Here is a 21,132-nt window from a genome sequence, read left to right on the forward strand (position 1 = left end):
GGAGTGCTTGCCAGAAGCTGAAACCTCCTCCCTACCTCCAATGCATGTAGTTTCTAGAGCTACTCAGGGCACCATTGCAACTGGACATGAAATTGCTCTTCTTCGGTGAAGTAATTGTTGATTTTTACTTAATGACACCTTGGAAAGAGATCAGAAGGGTTTCTTTCCCATAGGGATGGGTGAACACATCCTACCCTAGGTGTACCCATTTCTGAAATCTGTTCTCGTGTGGCCTCCCCAGCACCTGCCTGTTCTGGGACTGGGAGATGTGGTTGTCTTGCTCCTCTTTCAGGTTCTTTGCAGAAATTTTACCAATAATTCTGTTGCATAGGAAGACTAGAAAATCAGTATCCAGGAATGTTTCATCTAGTTTGCAGTGGGATAAATGGGAGGATAGTAGAGCAGTAAGTTTACCACATGCATACCCTCTTCCTAGGTGGAGCACTTAAGACCTAAACCTTTCTGCCCATTTATGAATACAACATCTAACAGCTTTCTGAAAGACACTTACATTAAGTTTCTCTTGGACTGCTCTTTTCATATCTTTCCTGTCTCTCCCATTTACTTAAAGAGACTATTATCGATAAATATCTTGAAAAACTTGTTGTCTCCAGATGCATTGATGTCTTTTATTTGTCCTCTTCCCTCCTTGGCAGGCTGTTCGAGTCTTCCCTCCTCACAGTAGTGGGATATGTTGATTTTCCTTGTGAATAATCTTTGCTGTTAACCTCTTCTTAAATATGTGAATTTGCTAGTCTGGTTAAAGTCGAGTACAGAGTGTTCATCTCTTTTATTTTGGTCCCTACCAGGAAACGCCTACAGAGAATGCCTGGGCAATGGAACGTGGGCTTCTAAGATAAACTACTCTCAGTGCGAGCCTATTCTGGATGACAAGGTCTGTATTTTTCTTTCCCTTCATTCTTCTCAATGTCATTTCTCAGCACATATGAATGCAAAGCCAAGCTTAAGGTTAACACGCTAATTTAGGATTTCTGAGCTGGATTCCATTTCTGTCTCTGCAACAAATCCTCCCTGTGAATTCAGCAAATCATTTATCCTCTCTCCATATCCTCTATACACGTAGTTTTTAGAAAATAAAGGATGCTTTATTTCACTGTGTCCCTGGTGGTATATGTTTATGCAGATCCATCCTAGCTTTGTTGAGAGCCTACAGCTGCTATGGTAAATGTTAGTGATAATAACAATAATACCAAAAGCTTCTTTGGCAGTGGAATGTAAACTTTCATTATCTGATTCAACCCCCTACCTGCCAGTTCTGAAGTCTCATTGACAACTGGCCTTTCTAGATCTCAGTGCCATTTTCCCTTCAGCAAATATGTAAAGGGGCAGCAGCAGAAAAATATATAAAACTCATACTCAGGTCCCAGCTGTCTTTAAAAAAAAACTGAGCCAGCCCTGCATTATATAGTTTACAAAATGAAATTAGCATAAAGGGTTAAGCCCCTTCGGAAAAGCTGCAAGCAATTGCAAATTGTCCCTTTTTTTCAAATGTCACACCTTTTTTTTGAGACACTGTAGACATTAATCCTCAGTTTAAAACTTCAAGCCTTCCCTGCCATGTCCTCTTTCCCTTCCCCTGCTTTGAGTGCTACAGTGGGACACACAGGTACACTGGGGTTTTGTCCTGTCTCTCTGCCAGGGGTGATGGAGCCCAGCAGCTCAGGCCTGTTCATGTTTTGGGGTTCTTTCCACTCTTTCTGCCATTGAAGTTGTGCCATGCCAGCTTCAAATAGAGAGGAGGAAGACAGGGTCTTGCCTGCTACAAGCTGTTTGCTGAGCTAATCCATATCTCAGGCTCAGGAGCTGCACCCAGAACAGCTGTGATGTGGCTTGGCTGTGGCTTGGCACCCATCCCGTAAGATCCATGTTGCTGAATGCGGGCTTTGACAAATGAACGAGAAAACAGGTAACAACACAAAAGGGGCTGAGAAGTACCCACTCTTATTTATGGCTAGGTAATTTATTGGATCCCACCCCCACAAAAAAAAAAAAAAAAAAAAAAAAAAAAAAAAAAAAAAAAGCTGGAGGCTTCTACAAAGTAAGAAACACACCAGAACAGGACTGCTCTCTATTGGGACTGGTAACATTCAAGGTTGTCTGGCATAGTGGAGAGGGTCCCATGGCAAATCGAGCTGATCTAAGATTGGGCTACCCCAGTTCAGCCCATCCTGGTATTTCCTTTCCACTTAAGGTGGAAAGACTTTACTTTTTGGGTCAGTTTTCAGCTGGATTGGTTCCCTGCACCTTCTTACTGCATTATTGCAGGAGTGCTGGTTGTAGGGCAAATAAGGGAAGTGAAAGGCTGACCAGGGTCAAAGGGGAAAGCATCCAGTGGTAGCTCTGACTGAGGTGGATTTGCAGTTCTTTGAAAGCACCCTCTTAAAACTGAACAAGGTGGGAAAGTGGAGTACAGCATCCAGTGCTGAGCTAGAGAACGGGGTAAATGGCTGAGCTAAAGACTAAAAATCTTTCGTGTAGGTTACCTCATATGGGAAACCTGAGCTGACAGTAGCAGTCTGCTGTAGGAGCTCAGGAAAATGCTGCTATATTTTAATGAAGTTCTTTATGTATTTTTTCTGCTTAACCTACGTAGTTGTTGTCTCTGAATACAACAGGGTGAATACAGAGGAGTTTTATTTGAAGAGGTTGAAGTGTTGTGACTAGAGTATGGGATTATCTCCTTTTCTCTGTCTTTGCTTTAAAAAAAAAAAAACTTTGCAGCTATGGAGATAGCTTAAAACTTCTTAAATAGCATGTTCCTTAAACAGAGGAAAGTGCAGATGTTCCCCCGACACTTGTTTGCTAAAGCTTAAAAATTCATTTAGTAGATCTTTAAAGATTTGTGACAAGCTTCACAAATATTAATATTTGCGAATATTTCCTAAATCTCTACATAATGCTCAGTGTTACAGATGAATACTTGGGTTGCTTTGTGATTTAAAAAATAAATAAAAAAAATCCCCATGGATTTGCATAATCCCCCATTTTGATTAAAGGTGAGATGCAAGGACACACATAGAATCATAGAATCATAGTGGTCACAAGTGGGTCTATTGTTATTTGTTGACTGATCACAGCAGATACCATGTATCATTCAGGATGTACCCCCTGTGTTTTGTGTTAGTCTTTCATGCAGAAAACAACACCACTATCAAGCCTGACCACTTACAGCCAGATTTCTATGTAAGGACGTAGTTTGACTTCAAATGCAATGATTGATACATGGGGACAGAAACAGGAGTTTTCAAGATCAGCCCCGTGTCAAGTGCTACATGCTTTATGACCATGTTGGCAACGCAGCAAGGGAAATCGCAGCTTTTTTTGCAGCTGGGAGTCAGTCTCAGGGAATATAAACTCCTGTAGCACACATTCCCTGATGGATTACTTCCATACATAAGTGCTTAGCTTGTGGTTGTGACCTGTGGCAGTCATTGAAACTGTACTCTGGGACTGCGTTGGTCCTAGACAGATGTTTTGGGTGGATTTAGTTTCCTGCATGTAGTTATGTAGTGTAGATTAAAATGCCCCAGCGTGTCTGCATGCATCTGGCAGGCATGCCATAGGCCTTGTGAGATAACTCTGTCGGTCAGCTACAGTCTTGGAGGTCTGTCAGTAGGACTGACCAGGAGGAATAGAGTCTTCTGCATGCACCTCAAGGGGCACTGGGTACCTGTGTGTGGCCATAACTGTTCCCAGCCCTCATTTCAGTTCTTGGTTGAGATTTGGATAGGTACCCAAATGTAGATGTCACAGTGTCAGACTAAATCCCACTCTCTCAATGACCAATTGGCATCTTCTCCAGGCACCAGAATGAGGTACAGGAATAATTTTGATCCAACTGGCTGCTTGGCATAACGTGTAAAAAATGGAAAGCTTCTCCTCGGCCTACAAGCTCCTGTATCAAAGAGACCTATGCTGCGTCTGGCACAAATCCATACCCTTCTTAGAAGACAAATGAGAGTCTCAAGCAACAAAAAATATGTTTCAGCCTTCATAAAAAGCTATAAATTAACAACTATGGGCTTGTCTATGTGGCCTTTGGCAGCTGGGTATGCAATCAGCTCTGCTGCTGTTCTGAGGTGGCCTGAAGCTGTGTAGCTGAGTTAGGACCATGCTGGGCCTAAGTTAATGCATCCTGCTTAGGACCACAGTCACGTCAGGCACAGCTACCCAGCTTCCAGCTGTCTCACAACAGGAAAGCAGTGAGCTCAGAGGCAGATGAGAGAGCTCCCACTTGAAAGCAAAAAAAAAGCCTGTGCAGAAATATTGCCTCTTCCCTCGATTCGGCAGCAGTGAAAGTCTGCTCGTCTTTTCATTGGCTGGTTCAGTTAAGATTCACCTCAGCTGATCTTTAATTGTCTAAAAGTTGCACATTCAGTCCAAACTAGTCATCCAGTTTTCCTGTATGGCCAAGAGATGGATAAGGAGGCCTCTTCAGGAACTGAATTGTCATTTTCCTGAACATTTTGCAGAAAGAATTGAACTATCCTTGCAACATATTCGTCCCGTCTGCCTGACTCTCATGGAGTGCCAGGCAGTCAGCCTTGCCCAAACAATGAACTTTTAAGCAGCCCCCTTGGTGAGATAGATCTCTTATTTTGGACATCTGAAAAGATAGGAGGAAGAGGGAGGGCTGTATTAGGAGAAAGTAGAAGCAGTAGAAGCCTAAGAAGGACATTTTGTTTTCGAGCAGCATCTCACTTAAAAAATATACTTCCCTGTTTGGACGTGGTCCTGGACAACTTGTTCCAGGTGTATGAGCAGGGATTTGGACCAGATGACATCCAGAGGCCCCTTTCAGCCTCAACCAGTCTGTGATTCTGTCTCCAAAAGTCTTTGGAGAGGAGATACTGTGTCTTCAAACTCAAACCTCACAGGAAGAGGTGTGCTGGGAATGGTGGCAGGACCTGTCAGGAAGTTCTGGTAGAAGGAAAAGGATCCTTGTCATCTGGAGAGTTACAAGGGCAGGCATTAGGCGGGTGTTAGTCCAGATCATTGGCCAGTTTGGTTTGGACAAGTTCACAATCGTGTCCTAACTACAGCAAAGAGGTTCCTGGGAAGACAATGGCTCTTTCATTAACTTAGACTTGGAAACTTGGAGAAAGGTAAAGAAATAAGGCTGCACTTCCTCAGTTTATTTGGTAGAAGCTTGTTGGAAAATAATGTTGCCCTCTGTAACATAGCATCATTGTCAGGCATAGGTATGATGTGGAAGAGGGCTCTAGTGATGTGACCTGCTGTGCCCTGGAGACCACAGCCAGTGGACGTCCTTGCCATCCCCTTCTTCATTTCCTTTCTAATATAATGACCCTACTTCTGAGCCATGAATAGGATTTAAATCTGCATTTTAGTGGAGTGAAACATCTTCCTGGACGCAAAGGAATATTGTGTTGCAGGAGAAGGTTGTTAGCATTTTAAATGCATCAGTCTTCAAGAGGGTGAGACAGAACAGTTATGTAAGTATTTTACACAAACCCAGCTTTGGCCAACACATGACTGATTCTGGGCACGTGTTTTTCAGACCTGAAGGCGTTGTCTCCAATTCTACCAGAGATACAGATTGCAAGTAGGCTGGTGGGAAGTGATCTTGCAACCCTGTCAGCTTAGTTTTTCATAGGCACCGAGGCAGTTCTTGTTTATATGATATTTGAATTTGCCTTCAGGAAACCTTGTTAGTGTCAACAACAGGAAAAAATAAATGTATGCCTGTTTTTCCTTCAGCATCAGTGTGTCAAAGAGGAGTTCAATTATGTTTTTTTTTCTTTCCAATCAATTTTCCTGTGTTTTGAACCATACCTTCTTAAAATTGGAACGAAGTCGAAACAGCGCTTAGGAGACACAGGAGAAAGCTGAAGGACCAGACTCAAGGAGCAGGATCCTTGACCTGGGAGAAACACTGCCATCTTCTAGAAGGCATCTAGCACTACATGAGTAATTAAGCAGGAGAAAAAATAAGCAAGCCAGTTTGCCAGGGCAGGAACTGAATAAAACAGCATTGCATTTCAGGTAGGCACATTGGTTAAGTGCATTTTCCTGCCCTTTAGGTGACCTAGTGACTTAAAGATAAATAAAGCTTAGGGTGGAATTCAGGTCTTGTGGGTTTTTTCTCCTCAAGGCAATTCAGAAAATGGGCTCATGCATGGGGAAGTTTATTTTAGGGGACTTTATAATAGACTTAAAAATACCTTGCATGGTTGAGTTTAGTCCAGAAACAGCACATTACTCCATGTGCTGAAGATACAGGCAGGATTCATCATGAAAATGATTCCAAGAGGGCTGACTCGTTTGCTTTCTGGCAAACTGCTGGAAGATGAACAATGGAGCAGATTAACTACTGCTGCTGGTTGTAGTTTCATCCAAACATCCATTCACTGACAAATTCCTGTGACTGGAATAAAACCTCCAGGGAAATTGTTAAAAAAAAAAAAAAAAAATGAGACAAAGTAGGTTCAACCAAAATTAGAAAGCTGATGCCATTCGCAGGATTTTAGTTTTATATTTTTATCACAAGGGAGGAAATTTAGACTTTAGGTTTTTTTTTCTTTTTTTTTTTTTCCCGAGGGAGGCAAACATCCCAAATTGTGGAAAGATCCGCTTAGCCTGAAAAGAAACAAATGCCAAAATAAAAATAAAAAATCTGTTTTTCAGGGCTGTTTGTTCTTTAAGTAGTAAATCTCTTGTCAGTTTTTAACCATCTTCAGTATTTACATGAACAGTGTTTTTCTACTTCTTCCTCTCCATCAGGCAAAGAGAGGAGATGCTTCTCCTTTCTCTGAGGGCAGCAGCAGCTTACCACTCACTTCAAGATCAAATTTTGATCACATTGCTAAATACACTGATTTATACACCGATTTAGGTGGAAGCGCTTATGCTTTTTCATTTACAGGATCAAGAACCTACCACTAATGCCCTCAGCATCCTAGGAAACAGACCCTAATACAATAAGTTTCATCACAGACTTGGGTCACTGCTAAAAACAAGAAGATGTGCTTCATCAGGCTCTCTCAAACCTGAGAAGACAAGACCAGATTCCAGCTCTTTCAGTCTGCATCAGTTCTGCCCTCAGAAAGATAAGGATCTTAGCTTGCAAGGAGAGTGTCTCAGAGTAAAATCTGCCCATATGGAAAAGGCTTCTTGTTTACTCACACTGACAACTGGTTCATTTCTGTATGAAAACCAAACCATTTGAGAAGGAAAGTAGCATAACCTGGCTCATTATGGCTGTGTAGTCTTCTAACAAAGTAATGTTTTGTAACGTGTTGCAACTGCTAGAAGATCATCGCCTGTGTCTTTTGTAGCTTTGTCACCTAAATTTTAAAGTATTATAATGATGAAAATAAGAGATCCTGTGGAAAATGAAGAAAAAGGGGGGGAAAGAACTTTTCTGCTGAGATCTGGAAGAAGCTGTGGACAAATCCCAAACTGAAATGAAACTAAGCATGTACTTCTGTGCCTGGGCCGCATGCTTGGCTTATACATAGGCATCAGCCCTGGGGCTATTATATCATTTTAAAGTCAAGAAAAGTAATTACTGTTTCCTAAACTGATTAACTGTTCCTTAATGTCAGTGCTCAGAGAGTCATGCTGATTTAATCATGTTATCTCTTTACCTCCAGAGGAAGTATGCGCTCCATTACAAGATTGCTCTCATCATAAACTACCTGGGGCACTGTATATCAGTAGGGGCCCTTATAGTTGCCTTTATGCTTTTCTTGTGCTTGAGGTGAGTAATCTGTTTGCATGCTTCTAACTTGGTTGGGTGTGCGACACTTACCGGGTCACTCGAGCCCTCTAATAACACTGTCCAGATTGTGTATGGTCTTGGAAAATTATGGCTTTTATGCTCCCAAGCATGTACATGGTTTCATTGATTGATGCACTAGATGAGTTGTAATGATGGCTTCCATGCTTAAGACTTAAAGCTTATTTATATTCAGGAAAAGAGCTACGCATGATTTATTGATGCAGCAAAAAAATTCAGTGAGCACAGAGTGCTTCATTAAGGGAAGAGGGGATTTGAGAGTGTCAAGTTGCAAGTTTGGGGGCAAGTTTTCTAAGGCACTGCATAATAACACAAGGCATTTTGCATTCCCTGGTAGATAATGCCCAAATCTAGACCTGAGGAGATAAAATAAAATCTTTCCACTGTGCCTTGGGTTAATTTCAATTTTTCTTCCATTAAAGAACTTTGAATTATGCTTAAATAGCAAGAGAAACATCTTTATGGGATCTTTATCTCCACCAGTGCTCATGAAACAAGGAATGTAAATCACTGAAACTACACAGAAGTGCTTCTCTTCTCTTTGTTAATAGGGGTAGCCTGGTTAGAAGGTATTTCTATATTATTTGTGTGGTTTTGACTACAAATGTTCAACCTGAACTTTGTCCTAGCTACAGTAAGTTCTGTAGAATGGTAATCCTTGAGAAAAACTGTACAATAGTACCAAGGCAGAAACATGTAGAGGACCCTAACTGGGAGCACAATATCACAGACAGAGACTTAAGTGAACACGTAACTGCTTTCCTAGACTGGAGCATCCCTACAGAGGCTTACACTAACTCTTCCTCTTAAGCATCCTTAACAAGAGGGTCTTTCTTGTTAATAACAGGAATCTTCTTTCACCCCAGTGTCTATAAGCAGAATGAGCTGTGCTCAGAAAAAAAAAAAAACGCTTTAAACATTCAGTGGGAACACTTCCGATGCATCGGTTTAAACTTCCATTTAAACCTTCTTACTGTGCATATAATGCTAATTCCCATAGTGCTTGAAGCCCTGAATTAATTTACACTGAATAAAGAATGCAAATTATTCATTGCAACTATATTCCCTGCTTTGATGCTGAATCTTTTATAAATGCTTAAGTAAATAACGCAGAAGCAATTAGATAATACGGGATAAATGTACCCAGCTTCTAACACAGAAGTGGCCTAGCTGATCTCTTTTAAATTGTTTTTCTGGTATTTAAACTTTGATTTTAATGTTTAAATTTTGCAGTCAACTTCAGCATGAAAAATGACTGCAGCAATTAAGTAGTTCCCTGTACGTGCTGTGAATTAAGATATTCCATCTTTCCAATTTCCCACTGCACCATGGAAAAAAAAAATAAATCTCTTGCCCTGATATAACTGTCCAGCCAGTGTTAGCCAGCATGAGCTATCTCACAGTCTCTGCAGAGACTGTTTTGTTTTCAGAAGTTGTAAGAATGCTCTGGTAAAGGCAGTCCAGGCTGCATTACAGATTTCCCATGTGCATACTCTAGGCCATGCGTATCTGCATCACCTTTACCTTTGCAAAATGACCCAGGAGCAAATCAGTTCTGCTAACTGAGTCTAGTTATTTGGGGCTTTTATTTTTGTTTTAGTTTGGATGGAAGAAGGTACCTACTAATTGAGTGAAACAAGAGAATATAGGCTATTCCTTGCTTAAAAAAATGTAATAAAAGACATTGAAGGCTAAGTCTGATAATTTCTTATCTTGGCCAAGAGTGGAAATCTATCAATTCCTTATTCTTGCCCCTCTCCACTAATCTACCTTACTCCATGGTGTCTGCTGAGGGTGAAGATAGAGGAAGGCTCAAGTTCTACAGCTGCATATTTTTCAGGCTTCTCACCCATCATCTGCTTGATATTTCCTTTGCTTTGCTTTTGGAGATGAGCCTCACTGTTACCATTGCTTCCCCAGTCCAGGTACTTGCTGCATTGCTGTAGAGTTTAGTCCTCGGTTCTGCTGAAGTGGGAAGGCGAAAGAACTGGATGTAGTCCCTGTTCTTCCAAGCGTGTCCTGTAACATCTTCTCCCCAGTTCTGTCTTCAGTTCTTTATGCAAACCTCTGACCTCCATTCACAACCACAGCAGCAGAAATGCTCTACTGCCTTAAACCCTAAGGAATTTTACACCAAAAGCTATTTTGAGGGACAGAAAGCTCAGATGCAGCAGCAAGCAATGAAATAAGCTGCCATCTGTGTCCGTGTTGCCAGGAGCCCCAAAACAGCTGGGAAGGGAGGAGAACTCAGGCAGGGACTCCCTCCCACTGTGAAGACCTATTCCAGCCTTTTTTTTTTTTCTCTACGTCTGTCACAATCCTTCTTCCTGGGCTCTGCAAGAGAAAATAAGCTAGTAAACATTTCATTCAGCACTAAATAACAAGAAGCAAAGCCCAACTTAGGGCAGAGGACTTGACTTTCATTGGCATACTGACTGAATAAAAACGATTCATTGAAATAGCTTCTAAAGATCTAGGTCACAGCTGGTTCCCCAGGGTCTAAACGTAGGTGCTCTTAAAAGTCTAACAACCATGCTGTCTTTACAAGGCAAAACAAAACCAGCAAGCATATAGGCAAGAAGAATTATGCTGAGAAGGAAAAATGAGGAATTTGTGCATACAAGCAGGTGTGCTGTAGAGATGTATTAATCTCCAACACAGGATCTGAAGAGATTTGCTTAGTGCACTTCACAGGGCATTGTTAAATGTTTCTGTGTTGCTGTGAATCTCCTAGGTTGCGTGTTCTCCTCGTTAATAGTAGAAGTTTAATTCATCCCTCAGGTGCACACAGGCAGTTCCTGCTGACACGGGACTCACCCTCCCACATCATCACATTGTCACACTGCTAAAGCAGAAATTTTCCAGAGGACTAATTCTGATAATGGTTATGCCAACACAGCTTAAAGAGGAAGAAAAAGGAAAGGAAAAAAAAAAAAAAAAAAAAAAAAAGTAGAAAGAATAAAACACCTCTTTTTAGTAATATTCTTCTTCACTGTTGCTGACAATGCAGAAGCCCAAATGGTTTAGTCCTGGCTTTTTCCTTGTTAGTGTGCTGTTATATCAGCCTCTGAGGTGGAGTGAGTCCTTATAAAGCTCCTGTTGTGTTATCAAAGTGATGGCAATAGCCAGCAGTGACCTGACTAGATTCAATTCCAGTAGTAGCTGTTTTATTTGTGCAGTAGTGACCGAAGCAGAAGTGCTGACTACAGGAAGACCTGTTCTTTTTCTGGGAAGCATCTAAGTCCCTGCTGTATTTTGAAACTGATAAAGAAGGATCACACTAAAGGGAAGATAGACTGAAGATTAAAAATGGCAAGTCTTTCTGCACAGGTTGCAGGATGAAGGCAGCTCTGTAAAAATAAAACCCATAAGCATTTGCACAGCATCTTTTTCTACTAGCATGGTGGTAATGAAAGTAAATTGAGGGTAGGAGGGGAACTCTGTTTTTCCTGTTCTCCCTGATTTACTCTTTATATTTCCACTTCAGAACATCTTTTTTATTATTATTATTCTATTTTTTTTCTTGTGGGCCTGAGGCAGTGTGTCCTTTCTTTCAGGCATTATAGGAAGGTTACCAAAACCTCACTTTTTTTTTTTCTTCTGAAAAGCTGAAACATTTTTTCCTTTCAACAACATATTCACTTTTCTTTTTTTCACTTTTCTTTCTTCTTCTAACCAGCTCCCAGGATTTAGGAGCTGAAGGTCTGTTGTCCTTTATCTTCTCCAGATTCAAGCTCCTTTGAACTGCCTTTTGATCTTCACTCTGGCATGCAGTTGGTGAGGCTGATGCTGCAGGCCTCCGTTAGTAAGAATGAAAGAGACTGATTAAATGTTTTGCAGCAATCTGTCAGAACAAGAGGAGAGCATCCATGCAGAGCAGATTTCATAGAGCAGAGTGATCTGACACCTATCAGAGCCTGGATACTGAGGATATACCAGCTGGGGAGGTGATCTGTGCAGTTCACACTGAAAAGTCAAGAAGTATCTGATGTGCTTAGAGCAGAGTAGGCTCCAGACCTAAGTCACAGTCCTCCTGCACCTACCTTTCTGTCATGGAGCTAGGGAAAGAACAAATCCCAGGTCAGGGCATCAACTGAATGAATTAATCAATTCATGTCACTGCTCCATTTTGCCTTTCAGTTCCTGGATTTCCACCTATCTGCCACTTATACCAGCAAAGCCTCAAATGATGTTTTGGGTACATGTCATTTTATAAACTTTGTAGTAAATACTGGTAGTTGCAGAGCATGTGTTCAGCGGATGGTAGTACCTGTTGAGTTGGTGACAGCACTCTGTCCAGCCCTGTGAGGGTCCGTGGTGAAGTTCTCAGAGCAAGGCAGGAATTAAAATGATGGAGTTCCATAAACAAGCACATACGTGATCAGTCACCTCTGAGTAAAAAACATATAAATTGTCTGTACTTCCTGAAACCACCTGAAGTATCTTGTCTCAGGGACTCAGATAAAGGACAAAACCACATTTCCTACTGACTAGCCTTAGGCCAATGTCTTTGCTTCCCACTGCTCTTAATCACTTCCCCCATATCTCATATCTGTATCACTTGTTTCTTAGATTCTTTGTACGGAGCCTACATAAAACCACAAAGGAGAGCAGAGCCCTCGTGAAGTTCTGTAATAAAACCAGTAATTAAAAGTGTGCCCAGAGAGCTATATTCATAAGATGTGGGAGGTTTCATAATCTGTATCTGAAATAATAGTATTATAGCCTAGCATTATGAAGGCTGGCAAAGAGTATGATTGATGCTTATAAATACATCACTGTTGGATAAAGATTAGAAAGAGAAGAGCTACTTACAATCAGGGACAAGGCTAGTGCAAGAAAAAATGAGCATGAACACCCTATGGATACACTTCTGAGTAGATATTAGAGGATGATTTCCAACCCAGAGAACAATGTGATGGAAGAAAAAAATAACTTGGAAGAAAAAAATAACTTGGAGTTAATTAACTCTTAGCTTGGAGTTAACAGATTCAGGAATTTCTTAAGGACTTTAACTCAATGGCTGTCTGGGGTTTGGAGGCTCTGGAGGCCCATCCAGAGTTTGAAATGTGCTTCTAGTTGTGTATTTCAGTCATTGCCAAGATCTTAGCCATGAGGTAGTGTCTTTAGAACTGGACCCTGACTTCTTCAATTTGTGGTAATAGAACTGCTCTTTGCAAAGCTAGATCTGTGTTGGTTGACTAGCTAAAACTTGCCTGTGCTCTTTTCTCCTTGTAATGATGGTAGAATGGTTTTGGGAATAGTGGGGCAAAGCTTGCAACTCTTCCAAGGTTTCAGAGGAATAAAGAAAGCAAAGTTTGGTCTTTGCATTTTTTTTTTCTTTTTCTGTTAGATATGAATAATGCTCAAGAGTGCAATTTACTTCAAAAAAGAATATGCCCTGAGTCATTTCTGGGCAAGAAAATCAGAAATGTATTCAAGCCTGGATGTTTAGAGCTACTCAATAAAAAATCACCTGCAGGTATTCAGGATGGTTCAGTTTCAGTTTTCACCCAGGGAATTGCACGTCTGTATCCCCCACAGACTTCACTGCAGTTCTTCAGCGCCCAGTCACCTTCTCTGCTGTCTAATCTAAGATCTGCTGCACCATATTATGCTGTCAAGTAAAAGGCAAGAGTGGTGGGAAATCCCTGATTTGCATCACCCTTTACATGGGACACATAGGCTTTTTCAGCATGTGGTCTGGGTCTGCGTGTTATGGAAGCAGCAGCCTCCTGTGAGAGGTGCCCAGCTTGAACCATGGAGAAATGTTTTCACACGGGCAGTGACCGCCATGAGGCTAACAAGTTTAGGGCAAACACAGGAATGAATATTTGGAAGGAGCAGGTTATGAAAGATCATATGTGGTCTTTCCTGTATTCCTTGACAGATAATCCAAAGTCGTGAAATATTCCACACTATGTTTTGAAGGCAGTGAGGCCAAGAAGATTGTGAACAGCAGCATCAGTGCCTTAAACTTCACTCCTCTTGCTTTATCCACACCACTGTGCACTGTTATATTTCTCAAACAGCAGCTGTAAGCCAGATAAACCTGCATCAGCTCTCTGTCTGGCTACTTAAGCCCTAACAGGAATTTGTGCAATCCAGCTGCAACGGCCACTTTTCGTAGAAAATGTTCAGCCCTCCACTGTCAGGACTGATAACTGATGAAAAAATGGCCTGAAGGCAGGAGAAACAAGTTTTAGAAAAGGCTGGGTGGATCAGAGATGGCTCCACAATGGGTTTGTTATTGGTGTGTGTGCACATCCTAAGCACTCATGGAAGCTGCTGCTTCTCTTCGCCTGAGCATTTCACCTCTGCCCTCAAATAATGCTGTTACTCTCTTCATGGCTTTCACTCTTCCCTTGCAACTGTCCCTTGTGTTTCATGTGGAAATGCTTTTATTCCTCTATGCGACTGCCACCAAGAAGCTCGTTTTCCCTGCCAGCCTCTCCAGCTGCTTTCCTTGTCTGTAAGCATTAGGAGTACCAGAATATATGCACTGCTTGAACACGAGCACACAGGGGACACCATGAGGACAACAAATAGCCCATGACAGACACACAGCCTGAGAAGTAGCTTGGAGTTCGGTAGTCTTCCCATTCCATGCCACTTATGGATTGTCCATAGGCTTTGCTTGCCCTAGAAAAGACTAAAGACTATATATTTTTAAGTATTGTCCATGATTTTCCTTCCTAGTAGTCATGGGATGGACTCCAGCAAAGAGCTCTCAGATTTCTCCTGCCAGATGTTTTCAGACAGACTTTGAGACAGCAGTCTTAATTGAACATCATTATTAATGGAATACTACATGAATTAATAGAAGGTTTCCAAGCTTCTTTAATAAAGTTATCATTTGCAATTATTTCTGTGCAGATGATTCTACTAATTCAGCTAGCTTTCAGCCATGCTGGCACATTATGATGATTGCTAATGTTAATTATTTGTGTCATGCTTTGAATCAGAAAATAGTAGCTCTGCTCATCCCAGAGGAAAAAAATACCACTGTATGGATAGAGCGAGAATTAAAAACATGAATCAACAGAAGGGCTACTTTGAGTTTCACCAGCATTATTTTAGAAACCCTTTTGTAAATCTCCATTCCTGAGTCAGTGAGACCACCTGTACAGAAAGAGTTGATCAAGTTCCCTGCCTTTCCAGCTCTCAGCACTTCCCAAGTCAAAAGAATGGATTTTCTATTTCTCTGCCTTCTATACCCAACCGTGCAATTAAGGTCATTTGACTGAAATAATTAGCAGAGTGTGCTTTCTCTGTGAACAATCAGAAACTCTTTCTGCCCACCTCTGACACAGGCTGCAGCCAACTGCAGGAGAATTCTGTTTTATTTTCATCTAACGCTATTGTTCCTGGCATGGGAGCCTGGTCCTGATAGCAAGCCATTCAGGATGCCAGTGGTGTGATATCAAGGCAGAGAATGACGTTTCGGCTTGAAACATGGTCTGTTCTCAAATCAAATAAAGGGTTATTATGTGTAATTTCCCACCGTACACCTGGTTTTTGATTTACTAATTAGGAGGGCCAACGAGAAGTATGTTTGCTGTCACCGTAATTGCTTCTTTGTGTCTGACCTCCCGCTGTAGAGCTGAAGCTGTGCTTTTACGGGGCTGTGTGTGTGCAGGGAGTGGGAGGCTGCCCCCAGATCATCCTACCTGGCTCTGGTTCCCGAATTCCTGCAAATATACAGCAAGTTATTTCGTAACTCAGTGTGAAAATGCGCTATCTCTTGCTACACTATTTTATCCAAGGGCTTTGCATCATTCTCCTTGAGGCACACAGCTCCAATGGGATTGCTCTTGGCCAAGCTCTGCCTGGCAGACTCAAGAACACCACAGCCCAAAGCAGCAGACGTGGCGATGCAGCAGGACTGTCAGGCAGCAGAAGTTCTTGCCTCTTGCAGTTGTCTGAAGATCACTCAATGCGGGGCAACGCGTTGGTTATTATCATGGGGAGCCCTGTCATTCTTCCAGTACTTCTCTCTGTCCAAGTCAGAAAGCACAAGTCCATCTTTTTTCTCCTTTTCCAGTTCCTTCTGCCTGCTCACTCACTCCGCCTAACACCCGCTGCCCATTTGGGCTGGTCTGGCACTACTTGCTGAATTTTGGGGGATGTTTCAGGGCCAGAGTCTGTCTTCAGGCACCATCAGAAGTGAAATTGCTGCAGGAACTGCACAGCTGCAAGAGACACACCACGACCATGCCTCCCATGGGACGAGCAGTGTCCTGCTGCCTGCTTCCAGGCTCTTTCTAGCTCTGCTCCCTGCAGCTCCCAAGGGACAAGAGGGAATGTAGCTGTGAGGAAATGCCTCCTCATCTAGTCCTTGGGAGGGGACAGGCAAACAGAGAAGACCAACGAAGAGAGAGAAACTTTTTATTATTATTATTATTATTTTGCAATTAATAACAGTTTATGGGCTCTTCATTCCATCACTACTGTAGCATAAACAAGGAGCTGCTAACACCCTACCTCCCCTGTTTTCCGTGCTTCCCAAACTGTCTTTAACTTATCACCACACTCTACGTGGCTCATGCTCTGACTGAATATCCAAGTTCTCACAGCTTTGTGTTTTGGCCTGAATCCCTAAGTCTGTTCTGGGTGAATTGCTGCAACCCCTTTCTTCTATTCTGGGACCCATGCACCAGGGAGGAGTTAGGATAAGAGTCCAGCCAAGGCCTTGAACAACACTCTTTATCTGAAAAGGAACTTTAATGGAAACTCACAGCCTCAGTCCGTGGTGTCCTCCTTGTGATGTGCCAGTCCCCAGGCTCTTGGGGATGGCACCTTGTGCTGCTGTTCTGGGCCGCTAGGCCACACTTGCACAACTCTCTCCACAAGGGTTGTGAAACAAGCAGAAGTCGCAGTAATGATGTTACCCGTCATGAAGATGAAGATGAAACCCTCTGTCACCCAATATTATAATCTAGGGGACTTTAAATGGCTCTTTAATTCACAACTTCATCCTAGAAATGGTATAATTGTGGCTCAAGTAGCAGTTCCATGCCCAGTCCCCTCATGGCCCATTTCTTCCCCCTCATGTGACCATTTGCCCCCCCCCGACAAAGCAGCTCTCTGCTGTCTGTCCTTGCTTTTTCCTTATGTTCTAAATGCCATTATATAGCATTGAATAACCCCAAATTTCTTAGCCTTTGAGTTGTGAGGAGATGCATCCATGCCATTTGCTTTGAGCTCCTCTGACTCCAGCTCAATTGCCTAACTTCTAACAGGGCCTGATGTGTTTCAAACCCCACCTCCCCCCACTTGCAATGTGAGGATGTGAATTCCTTTTCAGTTCTGCCTGTGAAGGCAGTAACTGCTGTTTCTGGAGCATAGACTGTTTTTTTTTCATTTCACAAACTGAAGGCAATAAATAACCACAGAGAAAGAAGTTTTGGAGCCCAGTGTCACAGCAGACTGTGATGACTTTCAGCTTTCAAATACAGGTCATTTTTATGAAATAGCAGGAGTATTTCAATTTAATTTAAGGCTTATAGATTTAAGCCAACTTCTAACTACCAATGGTCAAGAAAATACCTGTGGAGGACAGACTCCTGTGAGTAAAGTGAGTTTCTTCACTAGGCTCTGAGATGAGTAAGTATGAAAAGGTCAGCTTTGTCCTTCCACCAAACAGATGCATGGCAGGTCTCCTATTACTTAGTCATTTTTTTTGCCCAGTTTGGGGCACATCCTTCATTCCCTATTCACCTCAGCCTTAGATAGGAGTCTGGGGTGAAATGTTGACTCTACAGACAAAATTTTATGCACAGGGACCCTCTGGGGACCCTCACCTCAGTCAGCGTCCCTCCAGATGCTTTATCCATACTAAATAACCATGCTAGCATCCACTAACAGTGCCTGCAAATGAGAGAAACTTTCTCAGGTGGCTGGCAGGAGTTTTTTTCCTCGTTATATCAATTGGCTTAGCTATAGTTCTCCACTGCTGTGCCCTGCAGCCTGCACACGCTGCATTAACCCTGCTGTTTCTCCCTACCCAGCAGGTATCTGACAGTTCTCTCTCATGCTTTACGCACCCTTGGCTATGAATTTTATTAGTGCTACTGTGATTTCTGTGCTAGTAGTAGCTAGGAGACAGTAGCAAGCAGAAACCATGTTCTTTGAGCTCTCTCCAAACAAACAAACAAACAAACAAACAAAAAAGGAAAAAAAAAAAAGAAAGAAAGAAAAAAAAAAAAAAGATTAAAACCATTCTGTGCCTCGGTTAACCTCACTTCTCAACCATTGAGAAACTCTGTGCTTTAAAAGGATTTAACATAAAAAAGGGTCTAGATCAGATATAAGGAAGAAATCCTTCACTGTGAGGGCGGTGAGGCCCTGTTCCAGGCTGCCCAGAGGAGCTGTGGCTGCCACATCCCTGGCAGTGCCCAAGGCCAGGCTGGATGGGGCTGGGGGCAGCCTGGGCTGGTGGAAGGGGTCCCTGCCCATGGCAGGGGGTGGCACTGGGTGGGCTTTGGGGTTCCTGCCAACCCAAAGCATTCTGTCATTCTACGATTCTGTGTCTCAGCCTGAGTGTGCAGGCTGAGACACTCAAATCCTGCCTTCATTTACATTGGCAGAGTGGTCCAGACATCACAAAAGCAATTCCTGCCAATGATCTGTTGGTACTGCTTCCCCAAGGCATCAAAGTGGTGGGGAATGTGACTGGGGAGGGCCTGCAGCTGGAAAAGCAAAATTCTTTCTCTACAGGATTTTTCACCTTACTCCATTAACCTCAAATACAAGAACCTTTTAAGCAGGTCAGAGCATCTGCTTAGCATCTGTGCCACACACGGAGTGTGAGAAGGGGAATGAGGCTATGATATAGGGCTGCTGATACAAAAGCTGATATCAAAATATGCCTTTTGGTAAAGGTGGTGGGACAAGCATTATCTGACAAGACTTTAAGCCTCGTGTTGGTAGATTCTAGCTGTTGACAACATTTAATCTTTACTTAACTTCACACCAGGAGCACATCTGCCCTCAGTACATCAGTTTTTTTGAAAACAAGGACTTTTGATCTTCATAATTGCCTGTAAAGTCTGGGAGTTCCCAAAGCAGACCAGACACTCTTGCTCTCAGTGCTGAACAGACATCATTAAAAGTTGGCCTCTATCCTAAGCACCTTGCAGCCCAAACAAAAGCCTATGGCTAGGTGCAGAGAGACAGGCAAGGAAGACAAAACAGTGTGAACCAGGAGGTAGGAAGGAGGACAAAGATCACAAGCCCAGTAGATGCTGGGGTTCTAATGCAGGAGGTGATTTTGATCAGTAGGATCCTACTAGCAGGAAAAGCTCTTTTTAGGGAGTCAAGGAAAAGGTCTAAAACTTTTAGTTCAATCCAGTTTTCTTCTGTGGCCAGTCTGTATGCTTTGTGGGAATCAGGTTTTCTCCAGCCAGATTTAGTTCTAGCATATGGGGTGATTGAACTACATCTAGCCAGAGACATTCAGCGAGTATAATTTTTTTTTTCAACTTATTTATCTTCTTCTTTTCAAAAAAACACATTCAGGTGGCAAAGTGCGCTAGATCTGTTTTGCTGTTAGAGCTCCCAAAAGCAATTAATTTCATGTGAGCAGCTCCACGATTTGACCTTAATTTCCTCAGTCTGTAGTCCCTTGCCTTCCTCTCCCCCCAGAAGCAGTGTTTCAAACTCCTTCCTTAATCTGCCTGTCCTTAACCCAGTGGAAGTGAATAAAACATCTAGGTGAACGGCAGCTGCAGGACATTTATGTGCAAAATGATCAGTGGAGAACAGACCTTATTACCATCTTTCAAAGTGGGTTCCTGGGGTTCAACATGAAAGGCAGCAGATGTTGGTTTCCCATTTTCTTTGAAAGCCTAACCATGAAAAGATCGAGATCTTTTGTTAGAAGTGAAATTTTCAAAGAAGTGAGAAGTTTCTGTCCTATCCCTCAGTAGCACAGGTTGTATTGAGAACAACACTTTTTTGGTTTTGTAGCCTATATAAAAGGGAATGGATGTCAGCAGCTGGAGATTTGTTTTCTGAATCGACTCCAGTCATGAGTCATTGAGGCTCCAAAACGATTTTATACCTGGAGCCTGAGTTGTTAAACTCAGAAGCTGTTTTGACATTGACTTAGTAGCGTTATACCTCTGAGCATCGTTCTGTAACTTGCAGCATCTCACATGTGGGAGGTTTTCCATTTGCGATTTGTGGGTTGCTGAGAAATCTTGGAGAGGATTGTGAGGCTGAAGAACACAACAGAATGGCTTCTGGCCCTTAGGCTGACTAATTGGGTCCTGGAAAACATGCAGTGAGAGTTTTGTGACAGCAAAATGGTGTTTTTTTGTGGGAAGGCTGGCTTGTTTGTCATGCAAAAGACCTGAGGCAGTGACAAAGTTGGTTGCTGGATTGTGATTTCTCTTTTTTAATGAATTTTTGCTGTCACTGGGGTGAGGAATTGCCAGTTAGAGTTCAGCAGGTCTGAAAATACTACAGTGTCCCATGTTGTCTGACAGCTTCCTTTACAAGCAGGGAAACCGATATACCAAATGGAGAATCCTACCCTGATGACTCCAGGAAATGTCCCTACGAAAGTGATTTTAGTAGCTGGAGAATTTTTTGTCTAGCTAAGAAAAGATCGGTTAACTAAAAACTCTGCAACTGCAGAACTGCAAGTTGGCACTTGCCTTCCTTTACAGTTTCACAAAGAATGAGAAGACAAATGATCGCGTCTCAGATGACAGATTCTGCCACGAGTATCTTTCTGTCTAGCTTCAGCGATGCTTCCAGTTGCTGGCATGGTACTGAGCCACTTTCAGTATCAAGCAGCGTTTAAGATGTCCCATCTTTTATTTTATGGCACTGTGCCCCAAATCATTGTAGGTACTATTTTACATCATGCTCATATTTTACATCCATTCTGGAAGAGGGATAGCAAAAGAGGAAAAATAGACACTATTATTTTCTGCTGAGTGAGAATACATTGTTCTAGAAAGCCTGGTGCAGCTGACTGAGCACGGGACTGGCACCAGGCAGCCTGAACTCTCCTATTGCTGTAATGGGTCTGAAAACTTTGAACTACACATGGGTTGGTCTGTTTGAGTCACTGGAGAGAGAGAATCACAAAAAAAAAAAAAAAAATAAAATAAATGTAAAAAAAAGTATTTCAGTTTCACTACTCCAGGATATTTGTCACCAAACCTTCTGTGAACAATGCAACAAACTCCAGCACATCCTTGCTGTTTAGGGGCTTATCACTTCTATTGAGCATTGTAATAGAGCTGATGGGACTGGGGAGGTCAACAATGATATCCAAGGATGAAATGACCATTTGGTCAATTGGGTCTTTCTAGTATTTCCAATTTCACTTGCTT

General features: G+C 42.3%; 1 protein-coding gene across 3 annotated transcripts in view; it reads left to right on the top strand.

The window, feature by feature from the left end:
• Positions 1–21,132, top strand: part of CRHR2 (corticotropin releasing hormone receptor 2) — a gene marked incomplete at its 5' end in the record, with an annotated part of 157,536 nt that overhangs the window by 85,862 nt on the left and 50,542 nt on the right. For all 3 annotated transcript variants that reach the window (XM_084282309.1, XM_084282310.1, XM_084282311.1), the window contains 2 exons: positions 810–895; positions 7,638–7,744. In XM_084282309.1, the coding sequence (XP_084138435.1) occupies positions 810–895; positions 7,638–7,744 (193 nt within the window). The remainder of the gene's footprint in view (positions 1–809; positions 896–7,637; positions 7,745–21,132) is intronic.

The sequence above is a fragment of the Netta rufina genome (genome assembly GCF_964035555.1).
Source record: "Netta rufina genome assembly, chromosome: 2".
Taxonomy (NCBI): Eukaryota; Metazoa; Chordata; class Aves; order Anseriformes; family Anatidae; genus Netta; species Netta rufina.